Source organism: Cnephaeus nilssonii (assembly GCF_951640355.1).
Source record: "Cnephaeus nilssonii genome assembly, chromosome: X".
Taxonomy (NCBI): domain Eukaryota; kingdom Metazoa; phylum Chordata; class Mammalia; order Chiroptera; family Vespertilionidae; genus Cnephaeus; species Cnephaeus nilssonii.
Window position 1 is genome coordinate 29,604,815 of NC_137071.1, and position 23,220 is coordinate 29,628,034.

The following is a 23,220-nucleotide window of genomic DNA, read 5'->3' on the forward strand; positions in this document are numbered from 1 at the left end:
CAGCCCTTGCTTCATCTGGAAAGATGTCTGGTCTAATTAGCATATTATGCTTTTATTATTATAGATAAGTATATATAAATTTATGTATAAATGTATATAAAAATATGTATAAATTTATTTACCTATTCATCTGTCAACAGATACTTAGGTTATTTTCATATCTTAGCCAATGTAAATATTGCTGCAATGAACATGGAAATGAAAATACCTTTTTGAGGTACTGATTTAATATCTTTTCATTATATAACCAGATGAGGGACTGCTAATGTTTTGAGGAATCTCCATACTATTTTTCATAATGGATGCACAAATTTACATTTTCACCAACAGTGTACAAGGGTTCCTTTTCTCCATACTGGCACCAACACATGTTGGCTTTTTTTAAATTTCAATTCTTTATTATTTAAAGTATTACATAAGTGTCCCTTTTCCCCCATTGACCTCTCCCTGACTGCCCACACCCCCAGCACATGCCCTCACCCCCTAATCTGTGTCCATTGGTTATGCTTATATGCATGCATAATGGTCCTTTGGTTGATCTCTTACCCCCTCACCCCCCTCCTTCCCTCATAGGTTGGATAGTCAGTTCAATGCTTCTATGACTCTGGTTCTATCTTTGTTCATCAGTTTATGTTGTTCATTAGACTCCACAAATGAGTGAGATCATGTGATATTTATTTTCTCAGACTGGCTTATTTTGCTTAGCATAATGCTCTCCAGTTCCATCCATGCTGTTGCAAATGGTAAGAATTCCTTCTTTTTACAGCAGTATAGTATTCCATTGTGTAGATGTACCACCGTTTTTTAATCCACTCATCTGCTGATGGGCACCTAGGCTGTTTCCAAATCTTAGCTATGGTAAATTGTGCCGCAATGAACATAGGGGTGCATATATCCTTTCTGATTGGTGTTTCTGGTTTCTTGGGATATAATCCTAGAAGTGGGATTACTGGGTCAAATGAAAGTTCCATTTTTAATTTTTTGACTATACACCATACTATTTTCTACAGTGGCTACACGAGTCTGCATACCCACCATCAGTGCAGAGAGTTTCTTTTTCTCCACATCCTCTCCAGCACTTGCAGTTTCTTAATTTGTTGATGATAGCCATTCTGAGAGGTGTGAGATGCTACCTCATTGTTGTTGTGATTTACATCTCTCGGATGATTAGTGTTTTTGAGCATGTTTTCATATGCCTCTTGGCCTTCTGTATGTCCTCTTTCAAAAAGTGTCTCTTTAGGTCCTTTGACCATTTTTTTCCTTTACATTTTTTGGGGGGAGGGGGTACCCTTTACCCATTTTTTTATTGGATTGTCTTCCTTTTGTTAAGTTGTATGAGTTCCCTATAAATTTTGAAGATTAAACCCTTATCGGAGACAACATTGGCAAATATGTTCTCCCATGGAATGGGCTTTCTTATTTTGTTGATGGTTTCTTTTGCTGTGCAGAAGCTTTTTATTTTGATGTATTCCCATTTGTTTATTTTCTCTTTAGTTTCCATTGGTCTAGCAGTTGTGTCAGTAAAGATATTGCTATGACAAATGTCTGCTATTTTCTTGCCCATGGCTTCTTCTAAGATTTTTATGGTTTCCCATCTTATGTTTAAATTCTTTATCCATTTTGAGTTTATTTTTGTGTATGGTGTAAGTTGGTGGTCTAGTTTCATTTTTTTCATGTATCTGTCCAGTTTTCCCAGCACCATTTATTGAAGAGACTGTCATTATTCCACTGTATGCTCTTGCATCCTTTGTAAAATATGAACTGAACATAATGGCTTGGGTCAAATTTTGGATTCTCTGTTCTGTTCCATTGTTCTATATGTCTGTGCCAGTACCAGGCTGTTTTGAGGACAGTGGCTTTGTAGTATAGCTTGATATCTGGAATTGTGATCCCTCCAACTTTGTTCTTCTTTGTCAAGATTTCTCCAGCTATTCAGGTCTTTTTTTATTCCAGATGAATTTTTGGAGAGTATGTTCTAGCTCTTTGAAGTATGCCCTTGGTATTTTAATGGGGATTGCATTTAATCTATTGATTGCTTTGGGTAGTACAGACATTTTAATGATGTTGATTCTAACAATCCATGAACACGGTATATTTTTCCATTTGTTTATGTCTTCCTCTATCTCTTTTTTGGGCGTCCTTTAATTTTCTTAGTACAGGTCCTCTATCTCCTTGGTTAAATGTATTCCTAGGACTTTTAATTTTTTTGGTGCAATTGTAAATGGGATTGTTGTTTTAGTTTCTCTTTCTGTGAGTTCATTATTAGTGTATAAAAAAGCCATATATTTCTGGTTGTTAATTTTGTATCCTGTTACATTTCCAAATTTATTTATTAAGACTAGTATTTTTTTTATGGAGTCTTTTGGGTTTTCTATGTACAGTATCATGTCATCTGCGAACAATGACAGTTTTACTTCTTCTTTTCCATTTTGGATGTCTTTTATTTCTTCTTCTTGTCTGATTGCTATGGCTAGCACTTCTAGTACTATGTCGAACAGGAATGGCGAAAGTGGGCAGGCATCCCTGTCTTGTTCCTGTTCTTAGGGGAAATGGTTTTAGTTTTTTCCCATTGAGTATAATGTTTGCTGTAGGTTTGTCATATAAGGCTTTTATTATGTTGAGGTATGATCCCTCTATTCCCACTTTGCTGAGAGTTTTTATCAGGAAAGGGTGTTGGGTTTTGTCAAATGCCTTTTCTGCATCGATTGATACAATTATGTGATTTTTGTCTCTCAATTTGTTTATGTGATGTATCACATTTATTGATTTACAGATATTGTACCAGACTTGCATCCCCAGAATAAATCCCACTTGGTCATGGTGTATGATCTTTCTAATGTAATGCTGAATCCGAATTGCTAGCATTTTATTGAAGATTTTAGCATCTATGTTCATCAGGGATATTAGCTTGTATTTCTCTTTCTTTGTGTTGTCGTTATCTGGTTTTGGGATTAGGGTAATGCTAGCTTCGTGGAAAGAGCTTGGAAATGTGCCTTCTTCTTGAATTTCTTAAAATAGTCTGAGAAGGATAAGTTGTAGTTGTTCTTTGAATGTTTGGTAAAATTCCCCTGTGAAGCTGTCTGGCCCCAGGCTTTTGCTTGCTGGAAGTTTTTTGATGACTGCTTCAATTTCCTCCATAGTTATCGACCTATTGAGAATTTTAGAATCTTCCTGATTGAGTTTTGGAAGGTTTTATTTTTCTAGGAATATGTCCATTTCCTCCAGGTTTTTTATTTTGTTAGAACTGAGTTGTTCATAGTATTTTTTTACAATCCTTTGTATTTCTGTGGGGTCTGTTGTTATTTTGCCTCTTTCATTTCTGATTTTGTTTATTAGGGTCCTCTCTCTTTGCTTCTTGGTGAGCCTGGCTAGAGGTTCATCAATCTTGTTTATCCTTTTAATGAACCTGTTCTTGGTTTCATTGATCTTTTATATTGGTTTTTTTTTTTTTTGGTCATTTATTTCTTCTCTGATATTTATTATCTCCTTCCTTCTGTTCACTCTGGGCTTTCCTTGTTTCTCTCTTTCCAATTCTTTAAGTTCTAGAGTTAGATAACTTATTACCAATTTTTCTTGTTTTTTTTTTTTGTTTTGTTTTGTTTTTTTGTTTTGTTTTTTTTTTTTTTTTTTTTTACGTAAGCCTGTGGAGGTATGAATTTACCTCTCAGGACTGCTTTCACTGTGTCCCATAGACTTTGGATTGTTTTCCTTGAATTTTTATATTGTCAAATATACCAATTCCTTCCTTTGTGGTTTCTGACTTTTTTGTCATAATTACAAATTCTTTTTGTGTACTACAATTATGTAAACATACCTCTATATTTACTTCTTATATCTTTATGGTTTTATTTTTACAACTTGATACTTATTACATTTGAATTTATTTTGCTTTAAAATGTGTGAGGAAAATACCCAATTTGATTTTTTCAAATGATTAACAAATTGCTCATAAACTTGTTATTAAACAATTCATCATTTTCCAGTGAGTTTAAATAAAGCATATATATTTATGAAAGACAGTATGATAGTAGTCAGGCTAATACATATCCTATGTAATAAAAGGAGAACATGCAAATTGACCCTAATTGCAGAACTACAGGGAATGACCTGTTCTCTATGATGTGCACTGACCACCAGGGAGCAGACGCTCAATGTAGGAGCTTACCCCTGGTGGGCAGTGCGCTTCTACAGGGGCAGCACCGCTCAGCCAGAAGCCAGCTCATGGCTGGCCAACACAGCCGTGGTGACGGGAGCCTCTCCCACTTCTGCAGCAGCACTAAGGATGTTCGGCTAATGGCTTAGTCCTGCTCCCCCAAAGGCTCCTGGGCTTCCAGAAGGATATCTGACTGCCAACTTGGGCCCAATCCCCCGGGGAGCATGCCTAAGCCAACAGGTGGACATCCCTCAAGGGCTCCTGGGTTGTCAGAGGGATGTCTGACTGCCAGCTTAGGTCCAATCCCCTGGGGAGTGGGCCTGAACCGGCAGGTGGACATACCGAGGGGTCCTGGACTGTGAGAGGGCACAGGCCAGGCTGAGGGACCCCCCGAGTGCATGAATTTTCATGCACCGTGCCTCTAGTACACATACAAATGTACGTGCACATTCATATATGCATACATACATATCATGTGGGTCAAATTCTGTAGTTCTTATGTTATACTGATCTGATTATTTATAACTGTGGCTTTATAAAATCTGTAAATATTTTGTAGGGCTCTTATTATCCTTAGCTAACATTATTCTCAGTAACAAAAACACACTGATTCTTCTAGATGAACTTTAGAATTTCTTTCCACAAGCCCCCTGCCCATAATTCATTTAAGATTTTTATTGGCACTGCATTCAATGTATAGCATGATGTGTGAAGATAAATTCAGAATTCAGTTTTGCATGTGTTGCATTTTAGATGATGGCAGGTTTATTTTGTTAGAACTGTGGAGCTTTACAGCATACCCTTTAATAATTTGGGTATGGAACTCAAAAGAGGAATTGAAACATGAGAAAATATCTGGGAGTCACCCACAGTGAGGCCAAAATAATGTCTGGCCATAGATATAGAAAATATAGTTAAATGAGAACATAGAAAACAAGAGAGTAAGATAGACAAGGACTGTATGTTAACAACAATCTATATTTGGGGACGGGAGGATAAAAGGGTGCCATTGAAAGAACATTTAGGTACAAGAGAATCAGGATATTATATTATTTATAAAACCAAAGAGAGAAATTTCATGAGGAAGAGGGATTATTCTCTCAACTATCTCATATAGGTTGAGTAGAAATTCCTCTCATATGAGGTATCTAAAATGGTCCAAGGTATACAAGTGGACAATAGAATTGTGGTACCTGGGAATTGGGCAGAGGGATATAGGGAGTTGTTGTTCAAGGGGTATAAAAGTTACAGTTATACAAGAGGAGATCTGCTGAATGACACAGTGCCTATAGTTAGCAATAAAAGATTGTATACTTAAAAACTTAAGAGGGTAATTCATGTTGTGTTCTGAACACCAAAAAAGTAACAAATGAATTTTTTGAAGCTGATGGATATGTTTATTTCCTGGACTGTGGTGATAGTAACAGGAGTGTATACATATGTCTAAACTCACCTAAACTCACCAAATTGTATACAGTAATTATGTGCAATTTTGTATACCAATTATACCTCAATAAAGCGGGAAAAATAAAATTTACAAAAAATGAATAAAAAGCCATTGAATTCAGTGTTTAAGGAATTCTTTGAAAAAGCAATTGCATGGGTGAGAAAGGCAACCAGATTGCAATAGGTTGAGTAATGTAAAGGATATAAAAGCTGTTAATATTGAGAGGGCCATGTATTTTCTTTCTTACCAACATTTGTTATAGATATTGATGAAGATCATAACGGAGAATTTAGTGTATGGAAAAACTGTGAAGCAGAAAAAAAGGAGGAGCCATTATTATTTTCAAGGCTCTTATTTCTAATCTAGTGGGTGCATTAAACCATTTTTGCCTAATCGTTGTATTTACTAAATTGTACATATATGCCTTGGAGTACTTGAGTATTTTCACTGATTCATAAACAGATGTTTAGAGAATGACTGTGTGTTTCTATGGATGGATGGGAAAGCTGTGAGGAAATAAATATGATAAAATGAAATTATATAAACCCCTAAGGAGAGTTTCATTTCCCAACTCCCACTACCCGCCCCCCCTCCAAGAGGGAATTTTAAAAAATGAGTTAATGGGAAAAAATGAGCAAATGTTAATATTCCTAATGTACCACTGCTTCTACACTGGCATCCTTTGTCATTTAATAGTGTGTTCTCCAGAGACCTGGCATAGTAATCAAGATCTAATGTGAAAAAGGAGAGAGAATTGAATGCATGAATCAAAAAATACTTTATGGGAAGTGATATTGCCTAGAATTCCTCTTGGTCACTTATTTTTTACAGCTGCATGGTAAGATTTTCATTTTCATCACAAATTGCACCACAAAATCATAAAAGAATGTTCAAGTACTGAAAAGAGCCTTTTTTATACTGTCCTACTCGCTTCCTCATTTTGCTGATGCAGAATAGTATTCTGAGTCATTTAATTGGGTGATCTTTTTGTGATGATTAAGTTAATTGTATAATCTGGTCTAGACTAATATCATACCTTTAAAATACACTAAACATATTTCCTTTCAGTTATGAAACTGTAGTTAAATTTTTGTTTACTTTGAGATTTTCATTAACTGCATGACATTGTAGATCTAGAGAGACAGAATAAAGAGTACCTGACCATACCATTTAAAAACTGTAACAACTTGAAATTCAGGGTCCTTTATAATATGGCTATTGATAGTCTTCCAAATATTCAAGAAGAAAGAAGTGTTTTTAAATCAGGTCTTACATTTTACATGTTAAAATTTATTTAAAAATCACATTAAAAGCCCTGTCCAGGTGGCTCAGTTGGTTGGAGCATCATCCTGTACACCAAAAGGGTTGCAGGTTTGATTCCTGGTTGGGTCACATTCTTAGGTTTCAGGTTTGATACCTGATTGGGGTGCTTACAGGAGACAATTTATGGATGTTTCTCTCTCTCACATCTCTCTCTCTCTCTCTCTCTCTCTCTCTCTCTCTCTCTGTCTCTGTCTCTCTCTTTCTCTGTCCTTCCTCTCTCTCTAAAAATATCAATAAACATATCCTCAGGTGAGGATGAAAAAAAGTTTCTAGAAAAAAATTCTACAAGCAAAATCAAGGATCATTTTCAAAATACAGTAAAAGACAGGTTTAGCCAAAGTCACCAAAAGGTGCTGTTGATCTTTCAGCAGTTTCAATTTCATTATTTTGCTTCTGAGAGAATAGGTACTTCCCTGATAAAGAACTTCTGACTTACCTCTAACTTTCACCTTTTACCTCTACTTCACTTATTCCATTTTCTTTTCCTGTATGGAGTGAAAGAGAAAGAAGGTGTGGTTGGTATTGATTAAAAATCAAGAAACAACAATAAAAAACCTAGCTCCCTGGCTTTATCCCTCACCTAACTGCAAATGCTACAGAAGTAATAGATGACTCAGTTTCTTAATTTCAAGTTCTGTGTCCACCAAATATGTTTATGGCTGAGCAATTTTCAAGATTTCTACTACTCTGAGAAGCAAATTGTTTAAAGTATGGGAAAATGAATATCTATAACATTAAGTTTCATAATGAAGCCTTTTTTTAGCTGTGTCTATTATGCGGGTGAGCACATGAAAGATAAATCTACATATAGTTACTCTGGACACCACATAGAATGCTCTCTAGAGTTTTCACTGATTAATAATTCCACTTGTTTAGTTTCCAATTAGCAAGGCTGATTTTGGCGGGGGCGGGGGGTGGGGGGGGATAACCAGACACATTGGCAATGTTTAACTTTCAAGCTTTCACTAACATAGAAGCTATCTGTAAGTTAAAGAAAACATGCCTTATATAGCTGTATCACTTCACACCTTTTTATTTTAGGAATCCTCAAAACAGTTTTTATTTACATCTTATAATTATCCATGAATGAGCATGTTTCTGGAAAAGCAAAACTGTGTACAAAATTATGAACAAGTGATTCCAGTAATGATGTTGTTGATAAACAAACTAACCCGTATTCTGAGGGTACCAGTACTAATACCAGCTATGAAACTAAACGTGATGAAAATTTTCCCTCCATTTCATTTAGTTGCCGATTATGTAGCAATTGAAATGCCTGTGATTTGAAATCTCGAAATAACAAATAGACAATAGCTTATTCTGTCTAGAAATCATTATTTTATTTTTTAAGAAATAGCCCAGTAGGTGTGACTTAGTGGTTGAGCATCGGCCCATGAACCAGGATTCTGGTCAGTGGGTTGAGGGCTCAATCCCCCGTAGAGGACATGCAGGAGGCAGCCAATCAATGTTTCTCTTTCATCAATGTTTCTATTTTTCTCTCCCACCCAAACCTCTCTTTAAGATCAATAAAAATATATTTTAAAAAATAAATTGAACTTTGCATTAAAACTCCAGTAAAACTTCCCTGGATGCTTAAACACTAATTATCTATGTATTCATATGTGAGTTCCTAGGTCAACCATGTTTTCCTCCTAATCATTCCCATGTTCATACAGAGCGTACCTCTATGTCTTTCCATGGAAAGGAATGGATTTGGAAAAACCTCAAGGGCTGATAAATATATTTGTTCAGCTCTATATGGTGAAATAAAATGTCGGTCACTACTAGGGGTTACAGAATTCCAGTTGTATGTATGCAAATAATCTCCATAATATGGCTGTGCAGAAAGAACAGAGAGAAACATTGCTTCCCTGTTTTCCTAAGAAGTAGAGGTAGGAGTAATCTAAAACAGGTGATTATATTGTAGATATCCTATGCTGTGAATGAACCACTTCCTCTACCTCAATACAGAAAACTTTTTAGTAGACTGGCTTCTATGAATTAATTTTTCTTTTATTTCTCATTTTTTACATACTGAATTTTGATCACAAAAGGAATATATTTTCATTATAGAAAACATTGGAAAATACAATAAAAATTTTGGAAATAACCCTACCCCTCAGTGATAAACATATTAAAAATGGAGATGGGGGAAAGTTTTTGACAGTGTTTTCTCTACATATGTACAGGAGTGTGTGTGTGTGTGTGTGTGTGTGTGTGCATTCACAAACACCTGCCTTTTTACAAAATTGGAAACATACTATATTTATAGCTTTATATCATATCATGTATTTGAAAATTATCACTTTTCTCTTATTGCAATGATTAATGCATGTTCATTTAAAAATATTTAACTATGAAAGAGCAAATGGAAGAAAATAAGTAAAATTAGACAAAAGCAAGAAAAATAAAAATTGCCTGTAATTTTATCCAGAAATAATTTTTATGTAAATAGTGTTATTTTTCTTTCTCCAGGAATATGTACACATTTTTTAGTATACCTACATAGTAGGTTCTGTCACTTTCATTTATTCACTTTCCAATATGTCATGAATATTTTATTATCAACTATTTTTCTACTTCATTTTTAGTAGCATCATTGCTTTTATTGTAGAGATAGGCCCTAAATGACTTCTCCAATTCTCATTGTTAAGCATATAGGTTGCTTCCATTTTTTTCAGTTATAAATAATATGATGGTGACCATCCTTGTATTTTTACCTATTCACATTTAAGAAGTGGAATGGCTCAACAAGGCATATATGAAGTGAATTTGGCATTTGTGTCTTTTTAAAATAAATTATTTCATTGATCTTGAATAAAGCATTCTCAATAAAGTTTTGAGAAATGTAAAATGAAATCATGGCCTTTTTCTCTATGGAAGAGTCCAATGAAGTTGTTCCTAACAAGACAAGGGCTGATAAGGAGGAGGACCACCATGCAGTATCCGAAGATAATGTGGTATGTACATTTTGAAATTATTTTCTCATTACATGATGGATTTCAAGGATATGCTCCTAGTTGGTGACAATATTAGTGGTTTCAGAATAAAGTCTTGCTCCACTTTACAAATTAAAACAGAACTGTTACAAATGAATTCTATATCTTTGACAGTTTAATAAATGAAAGTTAAAGCACTGTCCATTTAACCTCAGATTTTTTCAGTTTAAGGGATTGCAAATATAAAAATCTAATGCTTACTACACATAGGACATTTTATACATAACAAGTTATTTTCTTCAACACATTTAGCAAAGAGCAAATTTCTTCTCATTTCATAGATGGCAGAATTAAAACAGAGTTTAGCCTGAAATTATGAAGGAAGCCTTTGTTGCTTCTGGAACTTGTATCCAAGGATTCCTTACTCCAAGGTCTCTGTTCAGACCATACCTATCTTATATAGTGTGTTTAGAACCTTTTCTTCTTTCTAGCTAATTGGCCTCTGTTATCTTAAAAATTGCAGCAATGGAGGAAAAACAGTATTAAGCAATTGAATAGCAGGCAGAGACAAGCTATGTGTGGATTAAACTGGGTTTTGTAAAAATATAAGCATTATTGGTATATAGAGATGTCCTCTTAAGGAGCTGTTTTAGCAATATCTGTTTATATTCTGAGTCTGTCAAGTAATACAGATATCAAGATGGTATTAAAGTCAGACATAAAGGCAAATGTCATTATGCTTTGTTTTTGCTTTTGAATAAGTGTTTTGTGCCTAAATGCAACTTTTAAAAAATGGCCCCTATGGTGCATGCTCAGAGCAGAGGGCCTAAGGAAATGGTTCTTTGGTTCACAACAGAGCCAACAGGAATTTGGAGTCATTGTGACAAGGAGAACAAAACCTGTGGCCTTCCTATGAACAAGCACCCTACATGTGAAAAAAAAGGGTCTCTATAATGGATTTTTCTGTTAAAAAAAATGACTGTAATTTCAAGATTTACCCTGTCTTTAATTACAAACATTGTTTACCAGACACTGTAATCCTGTCACATCTCCTTAATAAAAGTTAAGCACATAAAATACAGTTTTGTTCTTTTTTGTTAAACATCAATAATATATGTGTTTTCTACATACACAATATTGTTTAGGATTGCATTTCATTGATTTTAGTACTGAGTTAAGTTGATGTTTGACCCTTTTAACACTACATTCAATGGACGCATAGGAATACAAGTTTTTATTTTGAGGCAGATTCACATTTTCATTATATAGGTAGTTATAATTGTTTTCCACAATTATTAATTGTGCTAGTATTCTTAAACTCCACCAAGTAATAATCTTCTCTGCTCCAGATTTGAGTTACATTATACAAGTTACATATTCAACCTCTTTTCCCCTAAAGCAGTGATGGGCAACCTTTTGAGCTTGGTGTGTCAAACTTCGCCAAAAAACTGAGCATAACTCGGGTAGTGTGTCACTTTGAGGAAAAAACGTTATTTCGCAAATGTTTCATCCTCAGGAGCAGCAAATGTTTCATCCTCGGCATGCGGCCGCCTTAGCGGCCGAGTGTCATCAGAAATGGCTACGCGTGTCAGTGCTGACACGCGTGTCATAGGTTCGCCATCACTGCCCTAAAGACATGCTCATTTTAGCCTGAATTTCTCTGAACTGGATCTCCCCTGCAGCAGACATTTGAAGATAATGAATGAATAAATGGCATGGGGTGGCCCACAGTCACTTAGGCACTTAATTTTTCAAGAGCAATTGGTTTTCAGAGACAAAAGTCCAGACTTTCAAAGGTTGATCTTCTCTGCTTGTAGCTTTGGAGTGTCCCCAATTATTCATGGATACCAAATCACAAAGACATATAAGATCTATTTATATGCACAAATCTATACAGTGGCCTTTGGTGGCTTCCTCCCTAGATTACTTAGCTACTTTATCCCAGAACCAATCAAAATATATTGAGAATCTTAAAAATAACATTAAAAAAATGATCAAATCAGAGGTCTGCTGAGACCTGACAGGATTAAGTCCTAAGTTTATAGTGATTATAATCGAAAACAAAACATTAGATTCATCTCCAGGCAGTGGTAGAAAGCAATTTCATTGCAGTTGTCCTCTTGACTCAGAAGCCTGCAGGTCACAACCCCTGTTATGGTATTGTACTCTCATACGAAATATGTGAAATATGATCATTCCAAGATTGTTTGTGACTTTTAATCACTATATGTATTGCTGGATAGGAACTTGTTTTCAAATTCTTCCTACAATATGTTGCTATTAATGTGCTCTTTCTAAAAAGATTGCCTAGTGACTAATTCTAGCTTAGCTTTTCTCTTTTGAAAATTTCTTTTGGGTTGGTTGGGCTTAAACATTTAGAATTGTTTTTCCTTAACTCTGGTTTTCTTATGCAAAAAGTAAAAGTTAGATCTGATTTTATGTTTTGGTTTTGCTTTTGGAAAAATGTTCCAGGATTAGAGAACTTGCCTTGCCCCAGGGTTGAAGCTTATTGATCATTCTTTTCATTACTGCTAAGTTGTTTTGTTTATTCTTTTGACAGATATTTAATGAGTACCTTCTGTGTACAAGATACTGTACAAACTATTCTGTACCTTAACTCTAAAACTAAGGGCAGTTTAGCATCTCTCTCACTCTTCCTTCTTACTGTCCAGTGAAGGAAACATAACCATGCTATTTTGATCATTACATCATACATGTTTGCTTTCAATTGTCTAGCTAATGGAGTGCAGTAAATAAGTGAATTGTTTAAAAAATGTATTTGACTTTGGAATTCATGTCTTATGTTGAAATTTTACATTCGAAATTGCAGAGATGTGTGAGGACATTTAAACCAATTAGGTATGGTTACCTTTAAATACACTACCCTTGTAAGAAAACACTTCCCTGTCACTGGAGGGCACTATTTAAGCAGAATTTGATTGTCTGTTGTTTTTTTCAGGGATATTGTGAATGGTTTTTTTTGTTTGTTTGTTTGTTTTGTTTTCTTATTTTAAATAGTATAACAGTAATTTCTTTTTTTAATTTAAATTTAATTTATTTATTGCTGACACTATTATAGATGTCCCACTTATCCTCCCTTCAGTAATTTTCTATTTACTAAGCAGTAATCCATTAAAGATCGAGGTAAGTGGCTTAGACACAGCACTGGGTGTTAACACTAGGGGACCAGTCAGTTACCCGAGTTTATTCTGGATATCGTAGACTAGATAATCCCTTAGCTAAAGCTGAACATTGAATGTATACACTCTATACATTGTTGAGTGTAGTGATGATGATAAAATCTATATTTATGAAAACTTCTCTACCTGTGTTACAGAAAATAGAAATTATTGACGATGAAGAAAGTGACATGATAAGTAATTCTGAAGTAGAACAAGTGAATTCTTTCTTGGATTATAAGGTAAAAGTAATTTCAAATTGTGAATTCATTAAGAGAAGGTGTTAGATGAGGCAGACTTCTACAGTACTTATGTATTGGTCTATTTCACTTCCACTTGATAAGTTAAACATGCTGGGGCTCCACATTGACTCTCTCAGATAACTTCGATATAAGTCAGGGTGCCGGTCATTTTAATTAATACTGGCTGGTTCAGGGGTTATAGTTATAAGCACAGGGTTTGCTCAATAAGAGTAGGTATTGATGGTGTACAAGTTGATGCTGTGCATAGTGATGATTAATGTAAAATTTATGGCAATGGTTTTTTAAACTTAATGTTCATTTTTAAATGGTAATTAAAGGGATTTTTTTCCAGATTTTTCCTTTGCTATTTTTATCTTGAATTACAACTTCTGAAGACCATTTTTAAAACATACAATAGTATATCTGTTTTAGGATAAGTTTAAAAATAATCCCTAATGCAAATAGCAAATGAATATGAATAGCAATTACCTTTTCTTAATATCACTTGTTACTAAATTAAAAGGCTTATTTTGACAGCATGGCATACACAATTTTGTTTTTATTCAATTGTGAATTAAGCTATCAGTCCATATGCTAATACATTTTCTGCATATATGTATAATTGTTTTCCCTTTGTTATCATATCTTACAAGTTAACTTTGGAGTCTTCTGAAATTTTGGTCAAACAATCATTTTTCCATACACAAAATTCTTTTATTGAAATATCATAAGAGTTCAAAGCATAGTCTAGCACTTAGATATTAACAGAAAATAACATAACTCTAATCAGAGTCATTTTCTCAATTTTTTTTCACTTTTACTATAATTCAAAGTTATTCAACAAATTTTGTTTTCCAAATGTGCATAACATGTCAGATTTTAAAATATTAAATAGTGTAAACACAGAAGGAAATTATCTTTTGAAATTTGTTTTCTAAGTGGTCAAAAAGCACAATACAATCCTGTATTTAAACTGTATTTCCAACTAACAAAATTATAAAGTTGTCTGTTCTTTTTTTTGACATTTTATCATTGAGGTATTATATGTGTACATATCTTACCATTGCCCCCCCCACCCCACACCCATACATGCCCTCACCCCCCAGAGTTTTGCGTCCATTGTTTATGCTTATATGCATGCATACAAGTCCTTCGTTTGATTTATCTCCCCCACCTCTCCCTAACTTCCCCCCTGTAATTTGAAAGTCTGTTTGATGCTTTACTGTCTCTATATCTATCTTTTTGTTCATCAGTTTATAATGTTCTTTATTATCCATAAATGAGTGAGATCATGTGGTATTTTTCTTTCATTGACTGGCTTATTGCACTTAGCATAATGTTCTCCAATTCCATCCAGGTTGCTGCAACTGATGAGAATTCCTTCTTTTTTATGGCAGCATAATATTCCATTATGTAGATGTACCATAGTTTTCTGATCCAGTCATCTGCTGACGGGCACCTAGGCTGTTTCCAAATCTTAGCTATTGTAAATTGTGCTGCTATGAACATAGTGGTGCATATATCCTTTCTGATGGGTGTTTCTAGTTTCTTTGGATATATTCCCAGGAGTGGGATTACTGGGTCAAATGGGAGTTCCATTTTCAGTTTTTTGAGGAAACTCCATACTGTTCTCCACTGTGGCTGCACCAGTCTGCATTCCCACCAGCAGTGCACGAGGGTTTTTTTTTTCCTCTGCATCCTCGCCAACACTTGTCGTTTGTTGATTTGTTGATGATAGCCATTCTGACAGGTGTGAGATGGTACCACATTGTTGTTTTGATTTGCATCTCTCGGATAATAAGTGACTTTGAGCATGTTTTCATGGGTCTCTTGGCCTTCCTTCTGTCTTCTTTTGAAAATATTCTGTTTAGGTACATTGCCCATTTTTTTATTGGATCACTTATCTTCCTTTTATTAAGTTGCATAAGCTGCCTGTAGATGTTGGAGATTAAACCTTTATCAGTGATAGCATTTGCAAATATGTTCTCCCATGCAGTGGGCTTTCTTGTTGTTTTGTTGATGGTTTCTTTTGCTGTAAAAAAGCTTTTTATTTTGCTGTAGTCCCATTTGTTAATTTTCTCTTTATCTTCCATTGCCCTAGGGGCAGTGTCAGTGAAGAAGTTCTTTTGGCATATGTCTGAGATTTTGTTGCCTGTGGATTCCTCTAGTATTTTTATGGTTTCCCATCCTATGTTTAAGTCCTGTATCCATTTTGAGTTTATTTTTGTGTATGGTGTAACTTGGTGACCTAGTTTCATTTTTTTGCATGTATCTGTCCAATTTTCCCAACACCATTTATTGAATAGACTGTCTTGACTCCATTGTATGTTCATGCCTCCTTTGTCAAATATTAATTGAGCATAGTGGTTTGGGTCGATATCTGGATTCTCCATTCTGTTCCATTGATCTATATGTCTGTTCTTGTGCCAGTATCAGGCTGTTTTGAGAACAGTGGCTTTGTAATACAGCTTGAAATCTGGTATTGAGATCCCTCCTACTTTATTCTTCTTTCTCAGGATTGTTGTGACTATTTGGGGTCTTTTTTTATTCCAGATGAATTTTTGGAGAGTTCTTTCTAGGTCTGTGAAATATGCTGTTGGTATTTTGATGGGGAGTGCATTGAATCTATAGATTGCTTTGGGTAGTATGGACATTTTAATGATGTTGATTCTACCAGTCCATGAACATGGTATGTTCTTCCATCTGTTTACATCTTCCTCTATCTCTTTTTTCAGTGTCCTGTAGTTTTCCGCGTATAGGTCTTTTACCTCCTTAGTTAAGTTTATTCCTAGGTATCTTAATTTTTTGGTGCTATGGTAAATGGGATTGCTTTTTTAGTCTCTCTTTCTGTAAGTTCACTATTGGTGTATAGAAATGCCATAGATTTCTTGGCGTTAATTTTGTATCCCGCTACATGGCCGAATTCATTTATTAAGTCTATTAGTTTTTTGATGGAATCTTTTGGGTTTTTTATGTACAATATCATGTCATCTGCAAATAAGGACAGCTTCACTTCTTCTTTTCCAATTCAGATGCCTCTTATTTCTTCTTCTTGCCTAATTGCGATAGCTAATACTTCCAGTACTATGTCAAACAGGAGTGGTAAGTGTGGGCATCCCTGTCTTGTTCCTGTTCTTAGGGGAAATGGTTTTAGTTTTTGCCCATTGAGTATGATGTTTGCTGTGGGTTTATCATATATAGCTTTTATTATGTTGAGGTATGAGCCTTCTATTCCCACCTTGTTGAGAGTTTTTATCAAGAAAGGGTGTTGGATTTTGTCAAATGCTTTTTCTGCATCTATTGATATGACTGTGATTTTTATCTCTCAATTTGTTTATGTGAGGTATCACGTTTATTGATTTACGGATATTGTACCATCCTTGCATTCCTGGGATAAATCCTACTTGGTCATGATGTATGATCTTTCTGATGTATTGCTGGAGCCGATTTGCTAGGATTTTCTTGAGGATTTTGGCATCTATGTTCATGAGGGATATTGGTCTGTAATTCTCTTTCATTGTGTTGTCTTTATCTGGTTTTGGTGTTAGGGTGATGCTGGCTTCATAGAAGGAGCCTGGAAGTGTTCCTTCCTCTTGAATTTTTTGGAATAGTCTGAGGAGGATAGGTTTTAGTTCTTCCTTGAAAGTTTGGTAAAACTCTCCTGTGAAGCCGTCTGGCCCCGGGCTTTTGTTTGCTGGAAGCTTTTTGATGACTGCTTCAATTTCATCCATAGTTACTGGCCTGTTGAGCTGTTTAGATTCTTCCTGATTGAGTTTTGGAAGGTTGTATTTGTCTAGGAATGTGTCCATTTCCTCCAGGTTGTCCAGTTTGTTGGAATAGAGTTGTTCATAGTATTTTGTAACAATCCTTTGTATTTCATCCGGGTCTGTTGTTATTTCACCGCTTTCATTTCTGATTTTGTTTATTTGGGTCCTCTCTCTTTGCTTCTTGGTGAGCCTGGCTAGAGGTTCATCAATCTTGTTTATCCTTTCAAAGAACCAGCTCTTGGTTTTGTTGATCTTTTGTATTGTTTCTTTGGTCTCTATGTCATTTATCTCCGCTCTGATCTTTATTATTTCTTTCCTTCTGCTTACACTGGGCTTTTCTTGTTGCTCTCTCTCTAACTCTTTCAGTTGTTGGGTTAGGTAATTTATTACCATTGTTTCTTGTTTTTTGCAGTAGGCTTGTAGAGCTATGAACTTCCCTCTCAGGACTGCTTTTGCTGTGTCCCATAGATTTTGGATTGTTGTGTTTTCATTGTCGTTTGTTGCCATGATGTTTTTTATTTCTTCCTTGATGTCTTTGGTAACCCAGTCATTGTTTAATAGCATGCTGTTTAGTCTCCATGTGTTTGATTTCTTTGGGTTGTTTTTATTGTAGTTGATTTCCAGTTTTATGGCACTGTGATCTGAGAAGATACTTGATATGATTTCTATCTTTTTTAATTTGGTGAGACTTTGCCTATGTCCTAACATATGGTCTGTCTTTGAAAATGACCCATGTGCACTTGAGAAGAATGTATATTCTGTGGCTTTGGGGTGAAATGTTCTGAAGATGTCGATTAATTCCATCTGGTCTAGTGAGTCATTTAGGATTGATGTTTCTTTGCTGATTTTTTGTTTAGAGGATTTGTCCAATGGTGATAGTGGAGTATTGAAGTCTCCTACTATGATTGTATTGCTGTCAATCTCTCCTTTGATATATTCCAGGAGTTTTTTAATGTATCTTGGTGCTCCTGTATTGGGTGCATATATGTATACCAGATTTATTTCTTCTTGTTGGATTTCTCCCTTTAGTATTATGAAGTGGCCTTCATTATCTCTTGTTATGTCCTTCACTTTGAGATCCAATTTGTCAGATATAAGTATTGCTACCCCAGCTTTTTTTTCATTTTCATTCGTCTGGAAAACCTTTTTCCATCCCTTTACTCTCAGTCTGTATGCGTCCTTTTTTTCGAGGTGGGTTTCCTGTAGACAGCAGATATATGGGTTTTGTTTTCTTATCCAATCTGTTACCCTGTGTCTTTTGATTTGGGCATTCAATCCATTTACATTTAAAGTTATTATTGATAGGTACTTATTTGTTGCCATTTTTATCCTATACCCCTGTGTTCCTTCTTTGCTTCCTATTTCTTTCTTTCTTTCTTTCTTTCTTTCTTTCTTTCTTTCTTTTTTCTTTCTTTCTTTCTTTTTTTTTTTCAGCAGACCCTTTAGCATTTCTTTCATTGCTGTTTTGGTGGTGATAAACTCCCTTAGTCCTTTTTTGTCTGTGAAGCTCCTGATTTCACCTTCAATTTTGATTGATAGCCTTGCTGGGTACCGTATTCTTGGATTGAGACCCTTCCTTTGCATGACTTTGTATATTTCATTCCATTCCCTTCTGGCCTGATGAGTTTCTGTTGATAAATCAGTCGCTAGTCTGATGGGGGTTCCTTTGTATGTAACCATCTGTCTCTCTCTGGCCGCTTTTAAGATTCTTACTTTGTCGTTGGTGTTTGCCAACTTAATTATAATGTGCCTTGGCGTCGGTCTTTTGGGGTTCATTTTTCTTGGAACTCTGTGAGCTTCTTGAATTTGTGTGGGTTTTTTCTTCCTTATATCAGGGAAGTTTTCTGTTATTATTTCTTCAAACAGGTTTTCTATTCCTTCCTCCGTTTCCTTTCCTTCTGGTACCCCTATTATCCTGATATTGTTTTGTTTTGTGTTGTCCCGAAGTTCCCTTAGGCTCTCCTCATGCTTTCTAATTTTTGTTTCTAGAAGCTGTTGTAATTGGGTATTTTTTTCCATCTTGTCTTCTAGCTCACTGATGCGGTCCTCTGCTTCTTCTAGTCTACTCTTGATGCTTTCTATTGAGTTCTTTACAGCAGCGATGTCATTTTTCATTTCTTCTTGGTTCTTCTTCATTTCCTCTTGGTTCTTACTCATATTGTCGAATTTGTCTTCCATCCTTTTCAGCCACCTTATGACCATTTCTCTGAATTCTTTCTCTGATAGGTTGTTTGCCTCTAATTCGTTTACTTCCTTTTCTGGTGATGCCTGCTTCTCTTTCCTATGGGGGCTATTTCTTTGTCCCCCCATGGTCTCTCTTCTCCGGATGTCTGGTTATATATTTCTCTCTCTCTGGCGTTGATTTAAAGGTACAAAATACAACACAACCAGGCACAACACACAAGGCACTGAACAGAATTGTATTCACGATATTAATAACCTCCAATTAAGGTAACCACCAGAGAAAGACAAATTAGGAAATAGGAGTGGAAGAGGGAGAGTAAAAAGAAAGAACAACAACAACAACAAAAAAGTGTGAATCTGAACTTGGGAAAAGAGCAGAAAAAAAAAAAGAAAAGAAAAAAAAAGTAAGAGAGACAAGAACGATACTAAGAGAGAAAAGGGGAACAAACTATATATATGGGGAGTAAACTCCACTAGAACAACCACTAATCCCAGCAAATTCCAGCAACACGAGCCTGGAGACTAATACAAACTGCAACACCAACTAATATCAAGTGAGGCAAGGGAAAACAAAAGTAAAAAACAAACAAAAACAAAGCAAACAAAAGAACCAACCAAACAAACAAAAAGAATAATCAAAACAATCTCATAAAAAAGCATAAAAATTCAATCTAATCAACATTCAAGCAAACAACAACAAAAGGCCAGAGAGAAAAATAATTTTTTTAAGGTAGCGTAGAGAGAGGTATGTATGGATTTGGAGCAGGGGGTTGGGAATTAGATATATAAGTAGGGTGAAATTTTAGCAGAGGGTAAACTGAAAAAGTAGGGAAAATCTGAAGCCAGAAAGGGTTAAGATAAGCAGGAGACCAAAAGGGGAAAGGTTAGGAGGAGAGTGATGGCATAATGTTAGCATTGAGATAAGGTAAAACGATTGTAAAGGAAAGATGCAAATAGAATGTGGGACACTAATCCCAAAATAAAAGAAAGAGAAAATCAAATGACATTTTAAAAAAAAACGTAAAATAATAGTAATAATAATGCTGATTGAAAATAAAAAAGTAATAATTAAAAAGGTGAAAATTGAGTGAGAAAAAAGAAAAAAATTAGTTTCTTAAGTAAAAGATGCAAAAAATGAAAATAAAAAATTAGAATAAAAAAATTAAAAAAATTGAAAAAAGAATTTAAAATTAAAAAATAGGAAGACTAAAATGTGCAGTAGCACCTGTCATTCACTTCCTCTATTATTCTGTTTGGTATGCCTGTTTCCCAGTCTCTGCGGTATTTTCAGTTCAGCTTCGTTCCACTGCTCCTCAGTGTTGTAAGCCAGTCCTGCTTTTTAAGCCGGCCGTGTCTTAATTTCTCGTATTTATTTTTGATTACACCAGAGACAATTAGCGTTTCAGCCCCTGGGTGGCAGTGTTTCTGAATTGACTTCCGGGCCTCTCTCGCTTTTTTTTTTTTTTTTCCCTCTATGGCACTCACTACAGATTTGTGGAGGTGTGCGCCTCAGAGCTGTCTCTCCGATGGTCCCACCCAGCTCTGCTCCCCAGGTTCCGAAAAAACAACTTCCCCCTGCAGTCTTTCAGGGTTTTTCCACCTGGGTTTTCCTATGTATTGGGCTTAGTAATCAGAGTCGGAAAGAGCCCAAGTGTGCGGACAGTGGGTCTGTGCACCAGACTAAGGAGCCTGCACTCCTTTGAAAATTCTTAGTCTGACCCTCCTCATCAGATTAAAATGAGTTGCTTTTAACAGGTCACTTCTGTTAGCAGCTCAGAGGACCCCCTTCCACATTCACAGATCACGGCAGTTCCAACTGCCGCCGATTTTTCTAGGCACAGACCTCCCGGTTCCTGCTGGTCCTGCGGCTCACGCGCTTCCCTCTCCCACCGCGGGGATTAGAAACCACACCTTATTTCAGGAGAAATCTGACCTTTCCGTGGTGCAGTGAAGAGTTCCTTTGAATCCGAATGTTTGTGCCGATAGGGGACCGGTGTTCTGGTGCTCGCAGCTGTTCAGTGTTTGCAGTTGTCGTGGAAAGTCAGGTTTCCAATAAAATCCTCCTTTCCTTGCAAGATGGCAAGGCGCCCGGTGAGCCCGCAGCTCCGGGAGGGGACCCAGCCCCTGTGGGTGCTGCACGGTCAGGGGAACCCTGCCCAGCACTCCCCCGCCTTCTCCTGGAGTTTAGCTGTCACTTGGCTTGCCAACATACACTCCCCCTGCGAACCTCTGCTGCTCCTACTCTCCGCCCCAGGACCAGACTCCAAACACGACTCTATTCAGTCGCCATTTTTTCTCTGTTCCTAAAGTTGTCTGTTCTGAAGTACTAGAGAGCATTCTAATCTCTCCTACATGATCATCTACTGTATTTCTAAATGCCCGGAACAGGATTAAAACGGCTCTGCAAGCCACTGCTTGGCAGGGGTTATGAAAACTACAGACAAGATGACTGGTTTGCAAAGCTGTTAAGTGTGCTCCTCTAAGCACTTTCAAGCAGTTCAGATAGGGTTTTGTCCAGAACTCTGAGGATTCTTTCTAGAACCTTTCCCCTCTGGTGTTCCGTCCAACAGACTTGAGAAATTTTGGAGCTAAAGGCCAGGGCAGGGCAGAGTGTCCAGTCCAGAAATCATATTTAACATTTTCATTGAACTCTAAAAGACCTTTAATGATCCAGGGTTTTCCATTGTGGTAAATGCTTTGGGAACAAGGGGTCATTCACTACCCTATTAAGGATAACTTTTATAACACATCACCGTCCTACATAAACTTCTTTAACTCTCAAACATCAGCCCCTATATAGAAACATATATTTTTATAATCAATATTAAAAACATTTCAGTTCACTTCACCTATGAATTTGTTACCTTAAAGTAAGGGTAAGTGAAACCTCCTATAACAGTTCTCATTGCTGATTTCAGGATGTTGATTTAAAACAGTCTCATCAGTTTGGAAATTTAATCTTTCTTCAGAGCACATTTGCATTTTATTTTCATACACGTTAGTACTTCTTGTTTTGGGATCAAAATCTGTAGGTTTCTTAAGTATAATTCCTTTTAAGCTTCTTGAAAGAAGAGACGTATTTATCTATGTGTTATCTGGTCTAGTGCTTAGCACATAGGTGTTCAGTAACTAATTCCTGATTGAGTGAATACATTAAAGTATCCTTGGAAATATTTTTAATACTATTATGCAAGTACTCGTTTCTATGAAATCAATTAAGATAAGAAGGTGGATCATAATAACTTTTTCCTACACTAAATTAAACAGTCCCATTATTCTTGGGATTCATAGTAGCAGAATGAATGAATATTTCTGATGTTCATTTGATTATTGTTACTGTGCAACCATTAGTGCTCAGTTTGGGTGTACTAGAGTTTCTGATTGAGATATATTCCTAAGAATCCATATTGCTAGGAGTTCTAACTAACCCAAATGCTTATGAGACAAATTAGTGATCCCTGAGGCATGAGTACTATATCATAAAATAACAACTTGAATATTCCCTACAATCATCTTGGAGAAGAACTGACAAACTTTACTGGAATGTAGGGAAGATTTTAACGACACAAATGAGCTAGATATTCTTTTCTGAAAGTCAGTGGCTGATGTTACCATACTAGTTCTTCTCACAAACACTCCATTTACTTAGGGAAATCTCTAAAGTACACATAAATTACTGCTTCTACTCTTGGAAGTGTTTAATAGACTTGCAAAACGCAGCTCTAAGAAAAAATGTCTGCAATATTATCTTAAAATTGTTTATGTTTTTCATATGCATAAATACTGAGGAAGAGGAATGTTCATATGAGAAATTAGAGATCTGCATATCAATAGATGTTTCATGATTTTTGCGAATATGAATTACTGTTTTTAATTTTTTAATGGACTCTAAATTCAGCTTAAAAGGACTGTGTATTCATTGGAGACACTAAGATAATGATGATAGATATATCCTGTATTCAAAAAGACTTCCTGGTCAGCACTTT

The 23,220-nt window shown here is 35.8% G+C and overlaps 1 protein-coding gene across 1 annotated transcript in view; it reads left to right on the plus strand.

Moving 5' to 3' along the window:
• Positions 1–23,220, plus strand: part of HDX (highly divergent homeobox) — a gene marked incomplete at its 3' end in the record, with an annotated part of 159,737 nt that overhangs the window by 119,969 nt on the left and 16,548 nt on the right. Inside the window, exons 7-8 of the mRNA XM_079765688.1 lie at positions 9,807–9,883; positions 13,200–13,283. Coding sequence (XP_079621814.1) covers positions 9,807–9,883; positions 13,200–13,283 — 161 coding nt within the window. The remainder of the gene's footprint in view (positions 1–9,806; positions 9,884–13,199; positions 13,284–23,220) is intronic.